Genomic DNA, 19,919 nt, shown 5'->3' with positions numbered 1-19,919 from the left:
GGAGAGCTCCAGACCTAGGCTTGAGTGAGGGGAACAATGGCTCTGGATCAGCCGCAGTGAGTGGTGTCCCAGAGGAGGGACTCCCTCTGAGCCTTTGGTCTTCCCCAGTCACGAGAGGACGTGCGCTCTTCCTGCATCAACCTGTATGGGAAGGTGGTCCAGAAACTTCGGGCACCACGCACCCAGGCCATGGAGGAGCAGCTGGTCAGCACCTTGGTGCCCCTACTGCTGACCATGCAGGAGGGCAACGCCAAGGTGAGCCAGGTGAGTGTGCGTGAGCCCTGCAGCCTCTAGCCCTCCCTCGGGCCCTGTGGGTGCACCTCTTTTTACCTTAACCAAGCCAGAGTCGCAAACAATCCTGGGGGTGGTTATGTATGTCCAGCCATGTCTGTTTTCTAAAGGTGCCCACATCAGGATTCTTCCTCAACATGGCCAGCTTCTGGTCATAGCTGATGTATAAAAAAAGAAAAAGGTCCTAAATCATGTGCAAAATAAAAATAAAATAATAGTAATTTAAAAAATTAAAAATGGTCAGCTTCACTTGTACAATTTCAAAAAGAAACTGAGTTTTCAAAATCCCTTTTTCTGGACCATAGTCTGGCTGTCCACAATTCTGATATTGTCTTCCTATTGGTTCCCAGAAATGTGTGAAGACCCTGTTACGCTGTTCTTATTTCATGGCTTGGGAGTTGCCAAAAAGAGCTTATAGCCGGAAGCCCTGGGACAACCAGCAGCAGACAGTGGCCAAAATTTGCAAGTGCCTTGTGAGTGCTCCCAGAGAGTAGAGTGGTTCCTTACAAGCATGTTGGAGGTGCTTAGTTCTGTGTCTCTCTCTTCCTTCTTTTCCCACCAGCATCCTATTTCCATGACCAACTACAAGTTGTTGGCTCTGGAATGTTCATCTCCACCTCTGGCTTCTCTCCCGACTTCTAGTGTTCTCTGTTCAGTGGCTTCCTGCATACCTCACAGGCACTTCAAGCTCAGTTTGTCTCTTTTGAGCCTGTGCCTTTTCCTTTCAATTCCTCCTTTTCCCTCTATATCCCCCAAGCAGAAACCTAGAATCATCTTGGGCTCCTTCATCTCCCTTACCCTCCACACTTGATCAATCTTGAATATCCCGAGTATCTTGGAATCTGCTTTTCCCTCCCCACCCTGCCGCTGTCATTGCCCTTAATTCAGGACACCGACATCCCTTGGTTAGGCTAATTGGCCCAGCCACCCAAGGGATCTCCCAGCCTTTAACTTCATCCGCTCCAATCCATTTCCCACCCAGGCCATCAGAATGGTCTTGTTAAAACACAGTCTGCTTGTATGAGATCTCTGCCTCAAGGGCCGCAGTGGCTCCTTTTCTACAACATCAATTCCCAGAGTGTATTACCTGCAACACCAGTCTCATAAAATACGCCCCAGAGGGAGGAAAAGAAGTTTGAAGACAAGTAAGTTTGGGAAATACTGAACTGACATTCTGCTCTTGGAGATTTGCAGTGACATCAGGATACTAAAGGCTCTGAGATGTTTTGTGCTGAGGAAATGTGTTCATGGTTGTCTATATAATAGTTTCCCAAACTTATTTAACCACAGAGCTTCCTTTCTCGGTAATACCTGTGAACATCATGAGGTAGGAGCAAGCTGCGCACATGCACATACACACACACACACACACACATACACACACACACACACACACACACAGAAGCACAACTCTGCAGGATAAAGCCTAGTCCTCCACATGTCATTTGGGAAGCTTTGCCTGCGGTCTCAATCTGCCTTCCCTGTTGTTGTGGGCAGCAGTGAGCACATGAGGGAGTGCCCCTGGGACCAATACCCGTGGAAGGGAGCGGAAGAAACAGGAATAACAAAGGGAGAAGTCAAGTTGCAATGTAGCTTCAGCAGAGGTCTCAGCCAACACTGCCAGGAGATTCCCAAATTTGGTCTGGGGGTCAGGTCTGTACACTCCTGTGTTCATCTGTCACTGGATGCCAGTCACCCTGGGAAGGACTTGACCTTGGGCCAGGCAGTTCTCAGTCCAGGTGATGCCCAGAGCTGGGGGAATTAATCCCTTCTGTGTGAAGGGACATCTGACTGGGGAGTCCATCACTCCCCACACCAATCTAACATAAATACACAAAGCCACAAATTGTTACTGGACTGAGAAAAGCTCCTTGGCCACCACCGTTATCAGTAATGCTCAAAGCCTCTGCAGTTGAGGGTCTAATGATATTACCATCACATTCCAGTGGGAAATAGAGGTCTGGAGGAAGTGCCTGCCAGGGTCACTAATTCAAATGCTTACGGTGGCCAATGACCAGGCAGATAATCATGAGTGGTGTGGAAGTGGTGGTCCCTGAGCAACCTAAAGAGCCCAGGCCCCATTGAAGGTAGGGGTGAAGAGCTCAAGCTCACCGTGCAGGCCCCTCTCTTGCCAGCTCCTCTAGTTTCATGAGAAAAACTAGAAACCTTTTTTTTTTTTTTTTTTTTTTTTGAGACAGACTCTCACTCTGTCATTCAGGCTGGAGTGCAGTGAGTGGTGTGATCTCGGCTCACTGCAACCTCCACTTTAGGGGGCTCGAGAGATTCTCCTGCGTTGGCTTCCCAAGTAGCTGGAATTACAGGGGTGCACCTCCACACCCAGCTAATTTTTTTGTGTTTTTAGTAGAGATGGGGTTTCACCATGTTGGCCAGACTGGTGGTCTCGAACTCCTGACCTCAGGCGATCTGCCCACCTCCGCCTCCCAAAGTGCTGGGATTACAGGCGTGAGCCACTGCACCCAGCCTACATTTTTATAGGACATGAATTAGCATTCAATGTAGCTCCTTTTTTTTTTTTTTGAGACGGAGTCTCGCTCAGTCACCCAGGCTGGAGTGCAGTGGCATGATCTCGGCTCACTGCAAGCTCCACCTCCTGGGTTCACGCCATTCTCCTGCCTCAGCCACCCAAGTAGCTGGGACTACAGGCGCCCGCTGCCACGCCTGGCTAATTTTTTGCATTTTTAGTAGAGATGGGGTTTCACCATGTTAGCCAGGATGGTCTCGATCTCCTGACCTCGTGATCCACCCGCCTTGGCCTCCTAAAGTGCTGGGATTACAGGCGTGAGCCACTGCGCCCGGCCTTTTTTTTTTTTTTTTTAATGGAGTTTCACTCTTGTTGCCCAAACTGGAGTGCAATGGTGTGATCTCTGCTCACTGCAACCTCCAACTCCTGGGTTCAAGTGATTCTCCTGCCTCAGCCTCCTGAGTAGCTGGGATTACAGGCATACGCCACCACGCCCTAATTTTGTATTTTTAGACGGGGTTTCTCCATGTTAGTCAGACTGGTCTCGAACTCCTGACCTCAGGTGATCTGCCCGCCTTGGCCTCCCAAAATTCTGGGATTACAAGCATGAGCCACCACACCTGGCCAGATGTAGCACCTTCTAAACACTGTGCCTGTCATTGCTCTGCAGGCTACTGTGGCCCGTGGCTGCCAGCTTGTGACCTCTACAGGTCCTCAGTTTCTTCTTTGAGTCCGCAGTTTCTTCTTTGCTCTTCAGGCCATCAAGAGCTTGCTCATTTGAAGGTCAATCTCCAGGCTTAGCTTTAAGAAGGGGCTGGTAACCAATTCATTCATTTGTTTATTCATTCATCTGACACTTTTTGGGCACCTGTTGCAAGCCAGGCCCTGTCCAGGGTGCTGAGACTCTGAGCTGAGTGAAACGGCCCTTCTCTTGGGGGAGCTCCAGATACAGTGAGGGGAGATAAATATAGATAATTACAGCATGGTGTCATAGGTGTCATGAAGAAAGATGAGCAAGATCTGCTAGAAACATCAAGGGTGGTGGGATGGAGCTCTGCCTAAGGGCTGTGGAAGGCTTCAGGGAGGAGGTGGCATCTGAGCTGAGGTTTAAAGAGTGAGAGGGAGTTTATGATGTGAAGAAGAGTGGGAAGGGCACTCCAAATAGGAGCAATTTCTTGTAGAGGGTGCAGATCTGGGGATAGCTGGCCATGTCCTCAGAGTGCAGCATGGTGGGCATGACAGGTGGAGTCAGTGGAAAGAACTGAGACTTGGAAGGAAGGTCAGACCCAGAATATGATCATGAAGCTTTGCATGCCAGGCCTAGGAGTTTAGACCTTGATATACATAGGTCATCAACAGGAGAGTTATCAGATCAGATTTCTCATCTTCTCCCTCAACAGCTCCTTAGCTGGACAACTTTCTCCCACTTTCTACCTGTCAAATCCATCCTGACTACCTCTGTCAGACTATTTTACCCAAAACATGGCTTTCTCACTGTCCTATTAAGAATAAATCAATGTTGTCTTCCTATTTCCTAATGTACAAGTAAGCCCTATTTTTGTCTGGCTTTTAAGGGCTTTTAAGACTCCCTAACTCTCCAGTTTATCCCCATTGCTCTATACCTTGAATCCCTCACCCTTGTCAAACTATCTCCTTACCTATGTCCCTCACATGCCATGTCCATTTCCATCTCTGGCTGGTTCTGCATTTTAGAACTTTCACTCTGACTGCAGCACGGGGACAAATTGGAAGAGGAGACACCCAAGGCAGGAACATCATCGAAGTGATTGTTCTAATCAGCTAAGAGGAGATAAGCTCTGGCCTCTGGGGGGCTCATGCAGAGGCAGCAGATGTATTTAGGAGGCAGGGGGCGAGGGTCACCATTCCTACCTTCAAGAAGGGTGGATGGGCAATTGGTTCCTCTGAGGGGCCAGCACTTTTGGGGTTTCTTTTTGTCCTAGGTGAACACCCACCAAGACAGCGCCTTCATATTCCTCAGCCAGAGCCTGGAATATGCCAAGAACTCACGGGCCTCCCTCCGGAAGTGCTCAGTCATGTTCATAGGTAACCTGCCCCGGCATAAGTCATCCTGCTGCCAGGGCTCTGCCTGCTCTCTGATTTGTTTCCTCCCAGGCTGCTAGCCCTTCCAGCACTTGGGTGGATGCCCCCCTTTGGGTGCAAGGCTTGGCCAGCAGACAGCCATGGTGCAAACTAGAATGGTTTTCCCCGCTCTAAGATCATGGCTTAGGAAGTGAGCCACAGGCTGGGTTCAGTCTGAAGTCTTTGTGCAGGTCACAACCTTGGCAACTGTACATGGCAGAACTGCTGCTTTTCTCTGGAGTACAGCATGGGTACAAGCCTAGCAGGAGCCTGGGCAAATCCCCCATTGCCAACAGCAGGAGGAGCCAAGTACCATGGTGAAAAGAGTCAAGTAGAATCTCAGTTCCATGGTTCCCTTCCTGTGTCACGCTAACTGGATCATTTACTCCTACTGAGCCTCAGTTTCCTCATCTGTAAGACAGGGATCACCTCCTGTTTCACAGACTGAATGAGAATATTTTTTAAAAGCGGGAGAGGGATGGCACATACAGGTGCTCAATGTTAGCAATCTTCATTCTTCTATTTCCCATATTCCCAAACTCTGCCTTTTTGAAACAAACAAACAAACAAACAAACAAACAAAAGCACGTTCCCCTTGACCAGAGGCCCCACAGGACCCTTCTGATGGCAAGTGGGTGTGTCTCCTCCCATTACTCACCCCTCCGTCCAAATAACCACATGCCCTTCATCAAGGGCCAGGAGACCTTGTTGCAAAGAGGCTTGGAAATGATCCCATTTGTGAAGTGATATTTCTTTTAGTACCTTTCCCAAGTTAATTTGCTGTTTTCACCCATCCAGTCATCCATCCACCCATCTGCTGGTTTATTTAGCAAACGTTGATTCCCTACTCTGTGAGAGGTATGATGCTTAGGCTAGAACGACAAAGAGCCCTTCAGGAGGTGATGCTGATGAAGGTGTGTGGTGATAGGGGGTGGCTGTTAACATGATCGTGCTGGGGCAGAAGAAAAATGCCCAGGACTGGAGGCATCCCTTAGAATGTGAAGGCTTCACAGAGACATCTACTTCCTATGTGCTGATTTCTTTAAATCTTGCTCCAAATTAATCACTTCTAAAATGGAGGGTCGAACACCCTGGGAATCATCTCTATGTCAGGGCCTGTGCTGGGGAAACAGAGTTGAGTAGAGCCTGGATCTGCCCATAGATAACTCCCAGAGCAGTGCAGTGATTATTAACCTTTTTTGAGTTATGGCTTTTTTGTGAGACTCTGAAGAAAATTATGAATACTCCCCTGAAAAAAGTGCACGTATGTATACAATTTTGCCTGCAATTTTAGGATGCTAAGATCCTTGCCCTCGCACTCTCACCCCTCAGTGGATCTAAGATTAAGTAACTTCTGGTCTGGTGAGAGATAAAATTAATAAATCACAAGTAAAATACAATATGGTATGAACAGATAGAGAAAAGCTCACAGATACTCAGGAAACTTAGAGAAGCACCTAACTTATCCGGAGCAAGGAAGGACTTCCTAGAGGAACCACTTATTAAATTGAATATTCAAGGACAAATAGGAATTACCAGGAAACGAAGTGAGGGGCCAGGGAGGGTGGCTCACTCCTGTAATCCCAGTCCTTTGGGGAGTCAAGGTGAGAGGATCATTTAAGGGCAGGAATTTGAGAGTAGCTTAAGCAATATAGCAAGACCCCATCTCTACAAAAAACAAATACTAAAAAAGTTAGCTGGGCATAGTGGCAAATGCTTATAGTCCTAGCTACTCAGGAGACTGAGGCAGGAGGACTGCTTGAGCTCAGGAGTTTGAGGCTGCAGTGCGCTATGATCATGCCACTGCACTCTAGCCTGGGCAACACTGTCTAAAACAAACAAACAAACAAACAAAAAACAATAGTGAAGGAAGGACCTTCTGAGAGGTACAGCCCATTCAAGGACCTGCAAGTACTGCAGGAGCCAGGCTCACAGGCTGGGAGCAAGGGAGGGATGAGCAATGCCTCAGAGGAGTCATCAGAAACATATCCTTGACCTAGCATAGCTGAGTCTCAGCCCTCCGGGGCCCTGCTATAGCCATGCCTGACAAGTATGCAAGGTGCTCAGTGTCTTACATGTTATTACTGCTCAAATTCCCCATAGAGGTGGACAGCAGAGGCAGCACTTCCCTGTGTCACAGATGAGGAAACTGAGCCCCAGCCTGGGTACTGGGCTAGCCTGAGGCTGCACTGTCAGAGTCAGCTGCAGCCCAGATACTGCCCCTATCCTGGTGCCATCCTGCCCACTGGACCAGCCATCCTTTTCAGGACCCCTCTTGGGGAATGTGTCCCAGGGTTCAAATGAAGTTTTGTGTCCTCATGTGTGGGGTTGGAGGATAATGGGAAAAGCATCTCTGAGGAGCTCTGGTCTAAGAGTGGGTTGGGATGGGGTCGAAGTCAGAAGACAAATGCCCTCACTTCTTGGATTACACTCAAGGGTCCCTGGTCCCCTGCATGGAGAGCATAATGACAGAAGATCGTCTGAATGAAGTGAAAGCTGGTAAGTCATGCCCCGCGTTGGTGAGATTTCAGGGGACAGTGAGAGAGCGAGTAGAATCACAGTGGATAATAGGGAAAGGGAAGGGATGTGTCCCAAGACAAGGGTCTTCAACTCAGTTCAGTTGTACTAGTTTTTTGTTTGTTTGTTTGTTTTGAGATGGAGTCTCACTCTGTTGGCCAGGCTGGAGAGATGTGGCACGATCTTGGCTCACTGCAACCTCCCCCTCCTGGTTCAAGTGATTCTCCTGCTTCAGCCTGGCAAGCAGCTGGGACTACAGGCATACACTGTACCTGGCTAATTTTTGTATATTCAGTAGAGACAGGGTTTCACCATGTTGGCCAGGCTGGTCTCAAACTCCTGACCTCAAGTGATCCACCTGCTTCTGCCTCCCAAAGTACTGGGATTACAGGCATGAGCCACTGCGCCTGGCCAGTTTTACTCGTTTTTAATCCAGGATGAGTATAGCATTAAGTACCACTGGGTTACCAAGAGACAGAACACAGCCTTACCCTAGGGGAGCTCACAATCTCATTAAGGAAATGAGGCTCAAAAGCGAGACCGAAAGCCGTTTAGTGCAGGGTGACTCTTAAGTGGGGACTGACTCACTTTGTAACCAAGGAATATGATGACAGCATTAAGGTAGGTTGGGACAGTCCAAGAAGGCTTCCTGGAGGAGGCGGATTTTGATTCAGGCTCTGAAAAATGTGAAGAATTTGAAGTGCCAGGAGGAAAGTGAGATGAGGGGATGCCAAGCAGAGGGTGCTTAAGCCAAGGCACGGAGATGGAAATAATTAGGTATGAGACCCACATGGGGCCCTGGATCTTAACAGGAGGCTTCTCCCTTCCCCATGATGCAGCTCTGGAAAACTTGAGACATGACCCAGAAGCATCAGTGTGCATCTACGCGGCCCAGGTCCAGGACCACATCCTGGCCAGCTGCTGGCAGAACTCCTGGCTGCCGCACGGGGACTCGTGGGTGTGTTACCCGGCCACCACGCACCACTGGAGCTCCAGCTGTGAGAACCTGCCCACTTCCCACCAGCGGCGCTCCTGGATCATGCAGGCACTGGGCTCCTGGAAGATGTCCTTGAAGCAGTGACGTCCCTGAGCCCCCAACCCTCCTCAGGGTGGTTGAGCTCCAGCCATGCTCCCTATAAATGTCATGTGGCTTACCTCTCTATCTTGATTGTTTCCTTTTGGGACATCCCCCAGGCTCTGGAGCAGTCATCACTTTGAGAGGAGTTTGCGTTGGTTTGTTGGCTCAGTCAATAACTATTGACCTACGTAGTCTGTTTTGCCCATATTGTATAAGTGAGGAAGCAGAGGGATGAAGTCGCTTCCCCAGGGCCACACAGTGAGTCTGCTGGATGTCTCAGTTTCCCCTGCCCCATATTATAAGAACAAAAGGAGATGATGATTTGGGTGGCTGTCGGGGAAAGGGAAAAAAGGGAAAGAAGAGACAGCCCCACTCCCACGACATCATGCATATCCCAAAACCCTGAATTCTGAGTCCCGCCCTTGGGTCTCTGCCCAGTAATTGGCCACCACAGATTCTAGCAGCATTTACTGAGCACCTAATCTGGGCCAGCCCTGCTCTGGGTGCCACGATACACATATGAATAAGACCCAGTCCCAGGCCCTAGCAGTTCATAGTCTGATACAGTGGTTCTCAGCCAGGGGTGATTTTGATCCCCAGGTAATATTTAACAATGTCTGGAAATGTTTCTGGCTGTTACACTTGTGGGGGCTGGGGGGTATGCTATTATCATCCAATGGGTAGCAGCCGGGGATGCTGCTAAACATCCTACTCTGCTCAGGACAGTCCTTCAACAAGGAGTTCCCCATCCCATTTGTTGAAAGTGCCATGGTTGAGAAACTTTGGTCTAATGAAAGTGTCAGAAACATATACAGACACCAACAGCACAGCAGGTCAGTATGGGGGCTGTGGCGTCCCAAGGAGGTACATAGACCATCTGGTGGTGAAATGTCAGATAAGGCTTCCCAGGGAAGAAACTCCCCTGCAGGGGGTTTGGAAAGAGCATGTATGGAAGGGAGCAGGACACATGGGACCAAGGAACAACTGCAGTCCTGCAGTGCACAGAGCCCAGAGAGAGAGGGGAGAGGAGTTCCAGGCTAGAGCCAGGGAAGCCCTGCAGGCTGTGTTAAGGAGGGAGACTTCATCCAGCTAGGAGTGGGAAGGCACTGTGGGCTGCTAAGCAGGGGAGGGGTGTAGGCAGATGCCTGCTTTAGAAGGCGCCTCCTCCTAGGGATACAGGAAACCTCAGGCACTGCTGGTGAGATGGTAAATTGGCGCAGCTCTTCTGCAATCTGTAGACATCTGTCATTATTCGGTCACTTCAGTCTTACTAAGTTCATGCATACCCACGACTGAGCAGTTCCACTTGTAGATACATAGCTCGGGGGAATCTTCCACAGGTCCATAAAGAGAGATGCACGAGGAAGTTCATCAGTGTTCTTTGTGGTGGTGGGGAAAGGAGGCAGCCTGGGTATCTGTCCCTTGGGAGAAGATGTGTGCCGTGGGGCCCTGCACAGCAGTTAGGGGCTGCTAGATGGGACCTAAAACCCAGTGCTGAGGGGAAAAAGTGTATCAAGAATGTATACACAAAAGTTGACCAGGCGCGGTGGCTTACTCCTGTAATCCCAGCACTTTGGGAGGCTGAAGCAGGTGGATCACCTGAGTCAGGAGTTTGAGACCAGCCTGACAAACATGGTTAAACACCATCTCTATTAGAAATACAACATTAGCCAGGCGTGGTGGCACATACCTGTAATCCCAGCTACTTGGGAGGCTGAGGCAGGAGAATTGCTTGAACCTGGGAGGCGGAGGTTGCAGTGAGCCAAGATTGTGCCATTGGACTCCAGCCTGGGCAACAAGAGTGAAACTCTGTCTAAAATATATATATACACATACACAAACACACACACACACACACACACACACACACACACACAAGAATTCACATTTTGCAAGAACACTTAGAAACTGAGAAGACACAGTAAACACACTAGAGGCCAGGTATGGTGGTTCATGCCTATAATTCCAACACTTTGGGAGGCCGAGGCGGGAGGATCGCTTGAGACCAGGAGTTCAAGACCAGCCTGAGGCAACACAGTGAGACCTCCATCTCTATAAAACAAAACAAAACAAATGCTAATAAAACATGCTAGAATGACTGATTAGAGTAAGGAGGAGGGCTTTGGGGCATAAAAGGGAGTAAACAAAAAAGGAAGCAGAAGAAGCTCACTATGTCGTGGAGTGAAAGGACTGGATGGCAGTGTGGACAAGAGCACCATCAGGGAGACTTAGCCAGAAACTGCTGAGGGAACAGTGGCCGGACCTTGCAGCATAAAATGGAGAGGATGGCAAGGCCTGCAGGAGACTGAGGAAGGGGACTTTCAGAGCCTAGTAATTGACAGAATGGAGGAGGGAGGAGGGAGAGGGAGGCGCTGAGTGTGGCACCCAGGTTTCTGGGTGGATGACTGAGCCAATGGAGCCCACATCGAGTGGTGAACCCAGGACCAGGAGCAGGCTGTGGGGCAGGGGATGAGTTCAATTTGGACATAGTAAGCTTAAGGGACTGTGCAGCAAGCTACTGGAGATATCCACAGGGCCGCTGGCTGCTGCTGTGGTCTGAACACTGTGTCCCCCCCAAATTCATATGAAATCCGAACCCCCAAGGTCATTATATTAGGAGGTGGGGGCCTTTGAGAGTTGATTAGGGATTAGTGAATGGGATTAGTGCCCTTATGAAAGAGCCTTCACAGAGCTCCCTCACCACTCACACTATGGGAGGACACTGAAAAGATGGCATCTGTGAACCAGAAAGCAGGCCCTCACCAGACACCAAATCTGCCAGGCCTTGATCTTAGACTTCCCAGCCTCCACAACTGGGAGAAATAAATGTTTGCTGTTTACACACCACAGAGTTGATGGTATTCCATTATAGCAGCCTGAACAGACTATGGCGGCCACAAAGGGACACGGATGGAGCTCAGTTGAGGGACCTGAGACGGAAGCAGATTTGGGATTCATCTGTGTGTAGGGGCTGGGGTACAATTTCCCTGGGAGAGTATGTAGAGTGAGACATCAGCCTGTGGAGCACCTAACTTAAGCTCCTGTTGGGGGTTAGGAGCCCATGATATTGACCACACAATCATCTTCTAATAAATGGTAGCACAGGCCATTGGTATTCTGGGACTGGGAGAGAGCGTAGGAAACGGGGGAGATTCATTTGCGCAATCCTTCCCATCAGGGAGAATGTTCCCAAACATTGCCTCCTTGGAGTCTTACAGTAGCCCTGTGGATTATGGGGAAGGCAGACTGGCTTTATTGCCCACATTCCACAGATGAGGACACAGCTTAAACAGGGATGGGCCTTGCCCAAGGTCCTGCAAGGGAACTAATGGAAGTGTAGGTCCCAAAGATCTCAAGACTCCTATACCTGAATCCTTTCCACCCAGAACCACTTCTGCTTTCATGGGCTAGGACCCAGGTCTAGGGTGGCCCTGACAGATGACAGCTGCTATATTTTGGGTCTGGGTGGCCCCTAAGCACAGCAAAGGCTGATTGACTCAATTATCGGCCAAGACCCCTAATTAGTTTTGAGTTGGAAGGTTCAGAGTGTGCTGGGCAAGTTACTTCGCTTCTCTTAGCTTCCCCTATTGTTACCTGTAAAATGGGTTCATACCTCACAGTGTTCTTACAGGAATCAAATGAAAAAAAAAAAATGAAAGCAAAAAGACTCTGTAGGCTCTGGACTCCATAAAGGAAAAGATGATGAAGAGGAGAATAAAGGAGGAAACCAGGGTTAGGGAGCAGGGCTGGAGGAGGAAGTGTGGAAAAGGAGTTTGGATTTGGAGGAAAGGGAGCACTAGGACCAGGTGTTCTGCTGGGTGTGGGAGAATCTGAAGGGAAAAGATAAAGTCCCGGCACTGGAAGGCTCATGGTCCCCATGCACCACCCTTAGCCCTGCTGTCTCCATCCCCGTATCAAAGAATAACCCCCCTGCCAGCCCCACTGCTGGGCTTCAGATCTCTCCCTTCCCTTGGTCTCTTATCAGCATCCTCCTTGTCAATCTCCTAACCAACCTCCCCCATCAGTGCTTCACCTGGCAGCCCAGGCCTTCCTAAGACAAATGTGCTCACGGCCCTTGGTCCTTTTAGGTGTTTTCAGCGGCTCATTATCCTCTGCAGGACCAAGGCTAGTAAGGTAGGCAGGCCTTCTGGCCCCTACCCACTTGCCTGCCACACCTCTTTTTTTTTTTTTGAGGTAGAGTCTTGGTCTGTTGCCCAGACTGGAGTGCAGTGGTGTGATCTCGGCTCACTGCAACCTCCGCCTCCCGGATTCAAGCGATTCTCCTGCCCCAGCCTCCCCAGTAGCTGGGACTACAGGTGCGTGCCACCATGCCCGGCTAAATTTTTGTATTTTTAGTAGAGACAGGGTTTCACTGTGTTAGCTAGGATGGTCTCGATCTCCTGACCTCATGAACTGCCTGCCTTGACCTCCCAAAGTGCTGGGATTACAGGCATGAGCCACCGGCCACACCTCTTAACACTTGCAGTACCCAGCATGGTGGGCCGGTACACACCTCCACGCTTCTCTCCACATGTGAGCTCCCACTGCCTAAAACGCTGAGTCCTCTACCCATCTGCAGAGACCTTCCTCAGCTCTGATCTCAGCCCTGCGTCACCTTGAATCCCACCCCTCTGAGCCTTCACTGAGCAGACCTGTGACCCAAGGCCAGTTTAGATTGGTGTGCTTCCTGTCTGCTTTTCATTTCAGACCAGGCTAGGAGCTTCCCAAGGCTGTAGCCCCGGGGAACTTCAGCCATTTGCTGGACGGTAGGGCAGCTGCAGGAAGCCACAGGGGCTGCCTAACCAGGCCTGCAGCACCTGGACTGGACACCCTGTTTCTGTCTGAGCTGTGGGAGTTAGGGGTGGCTAAGCTCAGAGACAGAGGTCTAGTCAGACTCTCCTTTCCTCGAAACTCTCCAAAAGGTCCCATCCCACTCTGAGGAAATGGCCAGATCCTCATAGTTACAGCCCCTTTGTCCTCCCACTTCATCATCTCCTTGTCCCCTTCCTCACTCTGCTTCAGCTCCACTGGCCTCCTTGCTGTTTCCCAAGCACAGAAGACCCTCCTTCATCAGGGTTCCGGCCTGTTCCCTGTTCCCTCTATGGGAATGCCTTTCCCAGACCCCTCCTGGTCACTCCCAGGCCTCTGGCAGAATGTCTACCCATCCTGTTTAAAACTTTTCCCCAGTAGCTCTTGCTACCCCTGACAAACTCTTACATCTCAACTGTCTATTGTCCTTTCCTCCCCACTGCCTTAGCAACTCCTAGAGGGCAGGGATTTCATCCGCTCTGCCCACCACTATATAGCCAGCCACTAGAACAGGCCGGAAGCGCAGAAAGAGCTAAATAAGTATGTGTTGACTGACTGACGAACAAATGAATGACGTGAGATGGGGGCTTTGGGGATTCGGGCTTACGCACCACTCCAAAAGCATTCGGGGCAGGAGAGGCCAGGCACCGCCGAGGAGGGCGGGCCGGGGGAGGAGCGTATTGGCTACGCCTGGTCACGCTCCCAGGCCGGCGGAACCCAAGGCGCGCGGGCATGCGTCGCCGGGAGGATTGAGGAAAGGGCACTCGCGCCGCCGGAAGGGGTGCTCGCTTCAAGGCGCCGGGACCCAGGCTGGAAGCAGGGTATCAGCTATGGAGCAACCTGGGCAGAATCCCACCTCGGACGACGTCATGGACTCCTTCCTGGAAAAGTTCCAGAGCCAGCCTTACCGTGGGGGCTTTCATGAGGACCAGTGGGAGGAGGTGGGCTGTCCGGGGGTCTCCGCATGTGTGTAGGGGCGTGGGGCACGAACTCGTGGGGCACCCGGGTTTTGGGGCGCCTCCCTCAATTCCAGATCCCTGGCGCTGCCAGCTGATGGCTGGTTTCTAGTTGAGTATTGAAAATCGGCTTCGAGGTTTTGAGTTGCTTCTTAAGCTGTCAGTACATTTGAGAACCTAGGTCTTGGAGTCAGGCCTGTGACTCCACCACTTACTGGCTCTGATATGGGTCAGTTACTTAACTTCTCTGAACCCGTTTCCTCATCTGTAAAATTGCCCGAACTATATCACCAATAGCAAAGATGAAATGAGACAGTTGGTAAAGTGTCAAGACCATAAGGGCGTTCAATTAATGGTAATTCCTGCCGCTCTTGTAGAATATGAGAACTAAAACAATCATTAGAGACCATTACACCACACTCCCATTTTACAGAAGGGAAGCGGAGGCCTGAATGGATACAGCTAGCTGTGATGATTTGCAAATCATGATGAGTAAAAAAACTTTGATAATGAGTCATGGAATTGGATCTGCTCAGTAGAAAAGCTTATTCATGTAGTTCATTCTTAACCATTTCCAGGAATTTGAAAAGGTCCCCCTATTTATGAAGAGAGCGCCATCAGAAATTGATCCCAGGGAGAATCCTGACTTGGCTTGTCTCCAGTCAATTATTTTTGATGAGGAGCGTTCTCCAGAAGGTATCTTAACATGACTAATACTTGTTTTGTGTTTCCACTGAATTAAGTGTGGGTTAGAAGGGTTCTGATTGATAACAAGAAGTTAGCCTGAGCTAACTTGTCATTATTCATTCCAACATACTTCTTTGTGTACCTACTAAGTGGTAGGAATTGGGGATACAGGGATGAGTAAGACACAATTCCACTCTCCAAGGTCAGGCTCAGTGAGAAGCCTATTGTCTTAAAGAATCAAGACAAACTTGTGTTATAAGTGTCAAATGTAGGTGTATACTACAGCGGTAGCGGGTCCTGTTGGAACACTTTAAGGAGCAGGAGTGGATTCACAATAGATAGGAAATTTGAGCTGAATCTTTGTAATTTTGTAGGCTTTTGCTAGGGTGAGGAGGGGAATTTGCACTCCACAGAATAAAAAACATAAGCAAAAGCAGAAGTATAATCAATCTCCCTGTCCCTCACTGATTTCTTCAGTGATTAAAAAAGAATTCTTTTCTTCAGTAGCTAGGATGAGTATACTTTTTTCCTTTATGCTTCTTTTTTTGGAAAACAGTAATCTACCTTGTAAGATATTTGGAATTAGCATTAAATTTGTGTGACTTTGTCCATGTTGATACCCACTTTTATCGTAACATTGAGTTTCCTTTCCCTATTGGTTTATTTCCTTTGGTGTATCATATAGTACATTATTGTGTGATTTAGAATCTATTTTTAATGAGCCTTTTAAAAGTAGGCAATAGTGATTATTTTTCCTCTTCTTTGCAGAACAGGCCAAGACCTATAAAGATGAGGGCAATGATTACTTTAAAGAAAAAGACTACAAGAAAGCTGTAATTTCGTACACTGAAGGATTAAAGAAGAAATGTGCAGATCCTGATTTGAATGCTGTCCTTTATACCAACCGGGCAGCAGCACAGTACTATCTGGGTAATTTATAAGTGCTTTCTGAAGAATAAACTTATGATACAAGCCATTATGATGGTTAGTGGAGGTTTGAGAACATCAGAGGATGAGGGGCTGTTATCACAGAAACCTAGACTAAGGATAGTTTATTCTGATTGAACTCTGTTCTTCCAAGTTTACATGATAAAAAGAGAAACAGAATGGATTGTGTAATTCTTACTATCTGAACCCAAAAAGTGACTTGGTCACTCTAGTAAGGTGTTTGATGTATGAGGCAGTATGTTCTGAGATTTTTGAGCCCAAGGGCTTCTACTCTCTCAAAAAATGTGTGTTTCTGCCTTTTATCCTCTTTTCAAGGATGCTAGCAGGATTAAGGCAGTAGAGATCTTTAGGTGAGAGAAGCCATTTTAATCTAAGGGAGAATATCTCAGAGTGTTCTGTGGGAGGTAAAAATATTTTTTGGTTGGGTGCAGTGGCTCACACTTGTAATCCAAGCACTTTGGGAGGCTGAGGTCAGGAGTTCAAGACCAACCTGGGCAACATAGTGAGATCCTGTCTCTACAAAAAAGTTAACTGGGCATAGTGGTGTCTGCCTGTAGTCCTAGCTACTTGGGAGGCTGAGGCAGGAGGTTCGCTCAAGGTTGCAGGGAGCCATAATCATGCCACTCCGCTCCACCCTGGGTGACAAAGCGAGACCCTGTTTCTAAAAAGTTGCTTGGATGAGGAATTTTAACTCTTTTATTTATTTATTCATATTTTTTACTGTATTACATTTTTTTTGTAGAGACAGGGTTTTTCCATGTTGCCTGGGCTGGTCTCGAACTCAGGCTCAAGTGATCCATCCGCCTCAGTCTCCTAAAGTATTGGAATTACAGATGTGAGCCACCAGTAATTCTGGTGGATGAGGAAGTTTGGAGGAGGATGAGGAAGTTTGGAAAATGCTGCTGCTTAGAGATTTGCAGTACACATTAACATGTTAAAGACACTGAGATAGCCTGCAAGAAAATAAATTTACCCTGGGTTTCTCAAATTTTGTAAGCTTCCTCTTCAGTTAACACTAACCTCATGCAGGTTCTGTAGTGTTAAATTTGGGAAATGATTATTTAAGTAGTATTGCTGGTGACTAGCCTTGGTTATGTTAGACCTGTGGGTTTTTTCTTTTTTTTTTAATTATTTTTTTTAATTGAGACAGGGGTCTTGCTATGTTGCTCAGGCTGGCCTTGAACTGCTGAGCTCAAGCGATCCACCTGCCTTGGTCTGCCAAAGTGCTGGTAATACAGGCTTGAGCCACTGCACCCAGCTTAGACCTGTGTTTGTTATCACAGAATTTAGAGAGGACCTAGGACTCTGGGGCTGGTGTGCTGAAATTTCATAACATTGTGCCTTGTGTTGGGTACTCGGTAGAGCTTTTCAGTCTGGAAACTCATGTTTCTAGGAAATTTCCTTGAATTCTTTGATATTTTTCTTTTTCTTTTTTACTCTTTTTTCTCTTTTTGGAAATCCTGGCCGCTGATACTTTGGGAACCAAGTAGGAGAAGAGGACCAAGGGCTCAATCTTTAATATTTCCTTTACTGAATCACCCTTGTGCCTGGGGGTTCCAGTCCAGAGACCCACTGTTTTGTTGTCTGCTAGGGTCTGTTGTCTTCCAGCCTTCCACCTGGTGGAATAGGGGAGGAGTAGGTCACTGGTGCAGCAGAGGGGTAAGGGATATGGGACTCTGATTAAGTAGATTTTCAACCCACCTTCACCCCCACTTCCAGAGGTACCTGGTGCCATCAGTTCCTGAGTCCTGGGTACTTTGTAGTTTCTGCAGTACAGCTTTGTAGCTTTTGGGCTTTCCCTCTGCTGGTTTAGAATTCAGTTTCCTTAAGCCTGATACATCAGTTACTTGTCCCTTTGTTTTCCAGCTTTCAGACTGTGTTCTGTGTCCTTCTCATTTTCTTTGTCTTCATGGGCCAGAGAGTAGAGATTGAGTTAAATGTATGTGTTCAGTCTGCCTCCTTTAACTAAAAGTCCTTGGATCACTTTCATGTGCATTTTTTTCCATGGTTGAGATCCTGCTGTTCTTCCAGTTTGATATTCAGTTTTTTCACTTAATTTTATAACAAAACAATTTCACCCGTCATTAAAAATCATTTTTGAATGTTATTTCAATAGCTAAAGTTGCATCATATGGACATGCCACTATTTATACTGTTTGCTTTATTAGTCTAGTATTGTTGACTATATAGGCTGCTTTTTGGTTTTTATAAATAATGTAAAAACAAATAAAGTCATAATATTTTTCTAATAGTTCTGATTATTCATTAGGCTAAAGCAGGATTTGGCAAACTGTGACTCAGAGTCCACCTCTGGCCCCTTGGCTTGCCATGAACTGAAAATGTTCCATACTTTTTTTTTTTAATTTTTTAAATTTTTTTTAAAGAGACAGGGTCTTACTCTGTTCAGGCTGGAGTGCAGTGGTGTGATCATAGCTTAGTGCAATCTTAGACTCCTGGGCTCAAGCAGTTCTCCCACTTCTACCTCCCGAGTAGCTAGAACTATAGGCATGTACCACCATGCCCAGCAAATTTTTAAATTTTTTTTTGTAGAGAGAGAGTCTTGCTATGTTGTCCAGGCTGGTCTTGAACTCCTGGTCTTAAGCAGTCCTCTCACCTTGGTCTCCCATAGTACTGGGATTGCAGGAGTGAGCCACCTCCCCAGATGTTTCTGACATTTTTCAAGAATTGTAATAAAGAAGAATGTGCAATAGACCACATGTGGCCTGCAAAACCTAAAATATTTATCTGGCCCTTTACAAAATATTTTGCTGACCCCTGGGCTAGAGATTTAGGTAAATACTAAACCATTAAGTAATAATTACAGTATACTCCAGAAAGTTAAAGTATACCTCATGGCTTCCTACTTTGGATAACTGGTATGTTTGTGATTGCATACCTTTTTTTTTTTTTTAATGCACTTACAAATATATACATGTGTGTCTAGATATTTAGTTTGGTTTGTTTTTTTTTTTAAAATAGGCTTCTTCTGTACTCATAGAACTACCACTTAAAACAATATAGAACAGACATCCTACCATATCTCTTACATGAGGATTTATCTCATTCTTTTTAATGGCTGCATAGTATTCAATAGTATGGATTTACCATAATTCATGTAATCATTACCAAATCGAGTATATTTGGGTTATCTCCAGCTTTTCACAATTAAAGTAATGCTGTAGTTAACATGCTTTTACATTTATCCCTGCACATTTGTTCAAGTATTTTTGATGATTTTCCAGAAGAAAATTGTTGGGTCAAAGTATATGCACAAAGTACATGCTAATTTGCTTTCTAGTTTACCCTGAGAGTGCCCCTTTTTCATATCTTTTCTAATACTAGATATTATTTGTCTAACTTTTAGCAATTTCTTAATTTTAATTTCCTAATCAATAGTGATCTTGAACATCTTTTCATGTGCTTACTAGTCATTTACAGTTCTGTAGATTGCCTGTTACAGACATTTCTAAGGCTCTTGATGAGTACAACCAAAAAACAGTTGCTTTCATTTGTGTTTCCCCAAGATTGTACAACAGTGTCTTTGTCACTATGTATAAAATTTTGGAAACATTTTGATCTCAAAACTTCTCTCTTTTACTAAATGGTGTTTTGTTAGGCAATTTTCGTTCTGCTCTCAATGATGTGACAGCTGCCAGAAAGCTAAAACCCTGCCACCTCAAAGCAATAATAAGAGGTAAGTCTTGTAGAACTACAGTATGACATTTAAAGCTTTGATATGGAGGTGCTAGGGTGCTAATAAAGTCATCTTATTTTTGCAGTCTGGGTATTAAGTTCCTGTTCCTTATCAGCAGCAACATGCCACTTTTAAAAGAATTCCTCAGAGAATGACTTAACCCTTTATGTTTTTAAGAATTTGTAGAGAAATAGAAACCCGTCATTTTAAATTAATAAATAATAAAATTAATTAAAACAAAGCAGTTGCAAAGCCACATTCTGATATTTTTTTCCCCCCAAATTAGCTGATCGAAAGCAAAGGTCTTCAAATGCCATGTTAATGTTAATTAAAAGATAAGTTGTGGGACCTTTGCTG

General features: G+C 47.0%; 2 protein-coding genes across 7 annotated transcripts in view; both read left to right on the top strand.

The window, feature by feature from the left end:
• MROH7 (maestro heat like repeat family member 7) overlaps positions 1–8,550 on the top strand; it is a 59,442-nt gene extending 50,892 nt beyond the window's left edge. For 4 of the 5 annotated variants that reach the window (XR_012419788.1, XM_015435470.4, XM_074005944.1 and 1 more), the window contains 5 exons: positions 109–264; positions 642–764; positions 4,735–4,837; positions 7,310–7,372; positions 8,230–8,550. Coding sequence is in view for 4 of the 5 variants with exons in the window: in XM_015435470.4 (XP_015290956.3) it covers positions 109–264; positions 642–764; positions 4,735–4,837; positions 7,310–7,372; positions 8,230–8,471 (687 nt within the window). In the remaining variant the exon portion in view is untranslated. The remainder of the gene's footprint in view (positions 1–108; positions 265–641; positions 765–4,734; positions 4,838–7,309; positions 7,373–8,229) is intronic. The other variant, XM_015435487.4, reaches the window with a different exon arrangement.
• Positions 8,551–14,060: 5,510 nt separating this feature from the next.
• Positions 14,061–19,919, top strand: part of TTC4 (tetratricopeptide repeat domain 4) — a 28,764-nt gene continuing 22,905 nt past the window's right edge. For both annotated transcript variants that reach the window (XM_005543274.4, XM_005543273.4), the window contains exons 1-4: positions 14,061–14,218; positions 14,812–14,929; positions 15,689–15,850; positions 19,485–19,562. In XM_005543274.4, the coding sequence (XP_005543331.3) occupies positions 14,108–14,218; positions 14,812–14,929; positions 15,689–15,850; positions 19,485–19,562 (469 nt within the window). In that variant the 5' untranslated portion in view covers positions 14,061–14,107. The remainder of the gene's footprint in view (positions 14,219–14,811; positions 14,930–15,688; positions 15,851–19,484; positions 19,563–19,919) is intronic.

Source organism: Macaca fascicularis, chromosome 1, assembly GCF_037993035.2.
Source record: "Macaca fascicularis isolate 582-1 chromosome 1, T2T-MFA8v1.1".
Classification (NCBI taxonomy): domain Eukaryota; kingdom Metazoa; phylum Chordata; class Mammalia; order Primates; family Cercopithecidae; genus Macaca; species Macaca fascicularis.
Note: the sequence above shows the minus strand (reverse complement) of the source record. Positions and strands in the feature narration are given on the sequence as shown.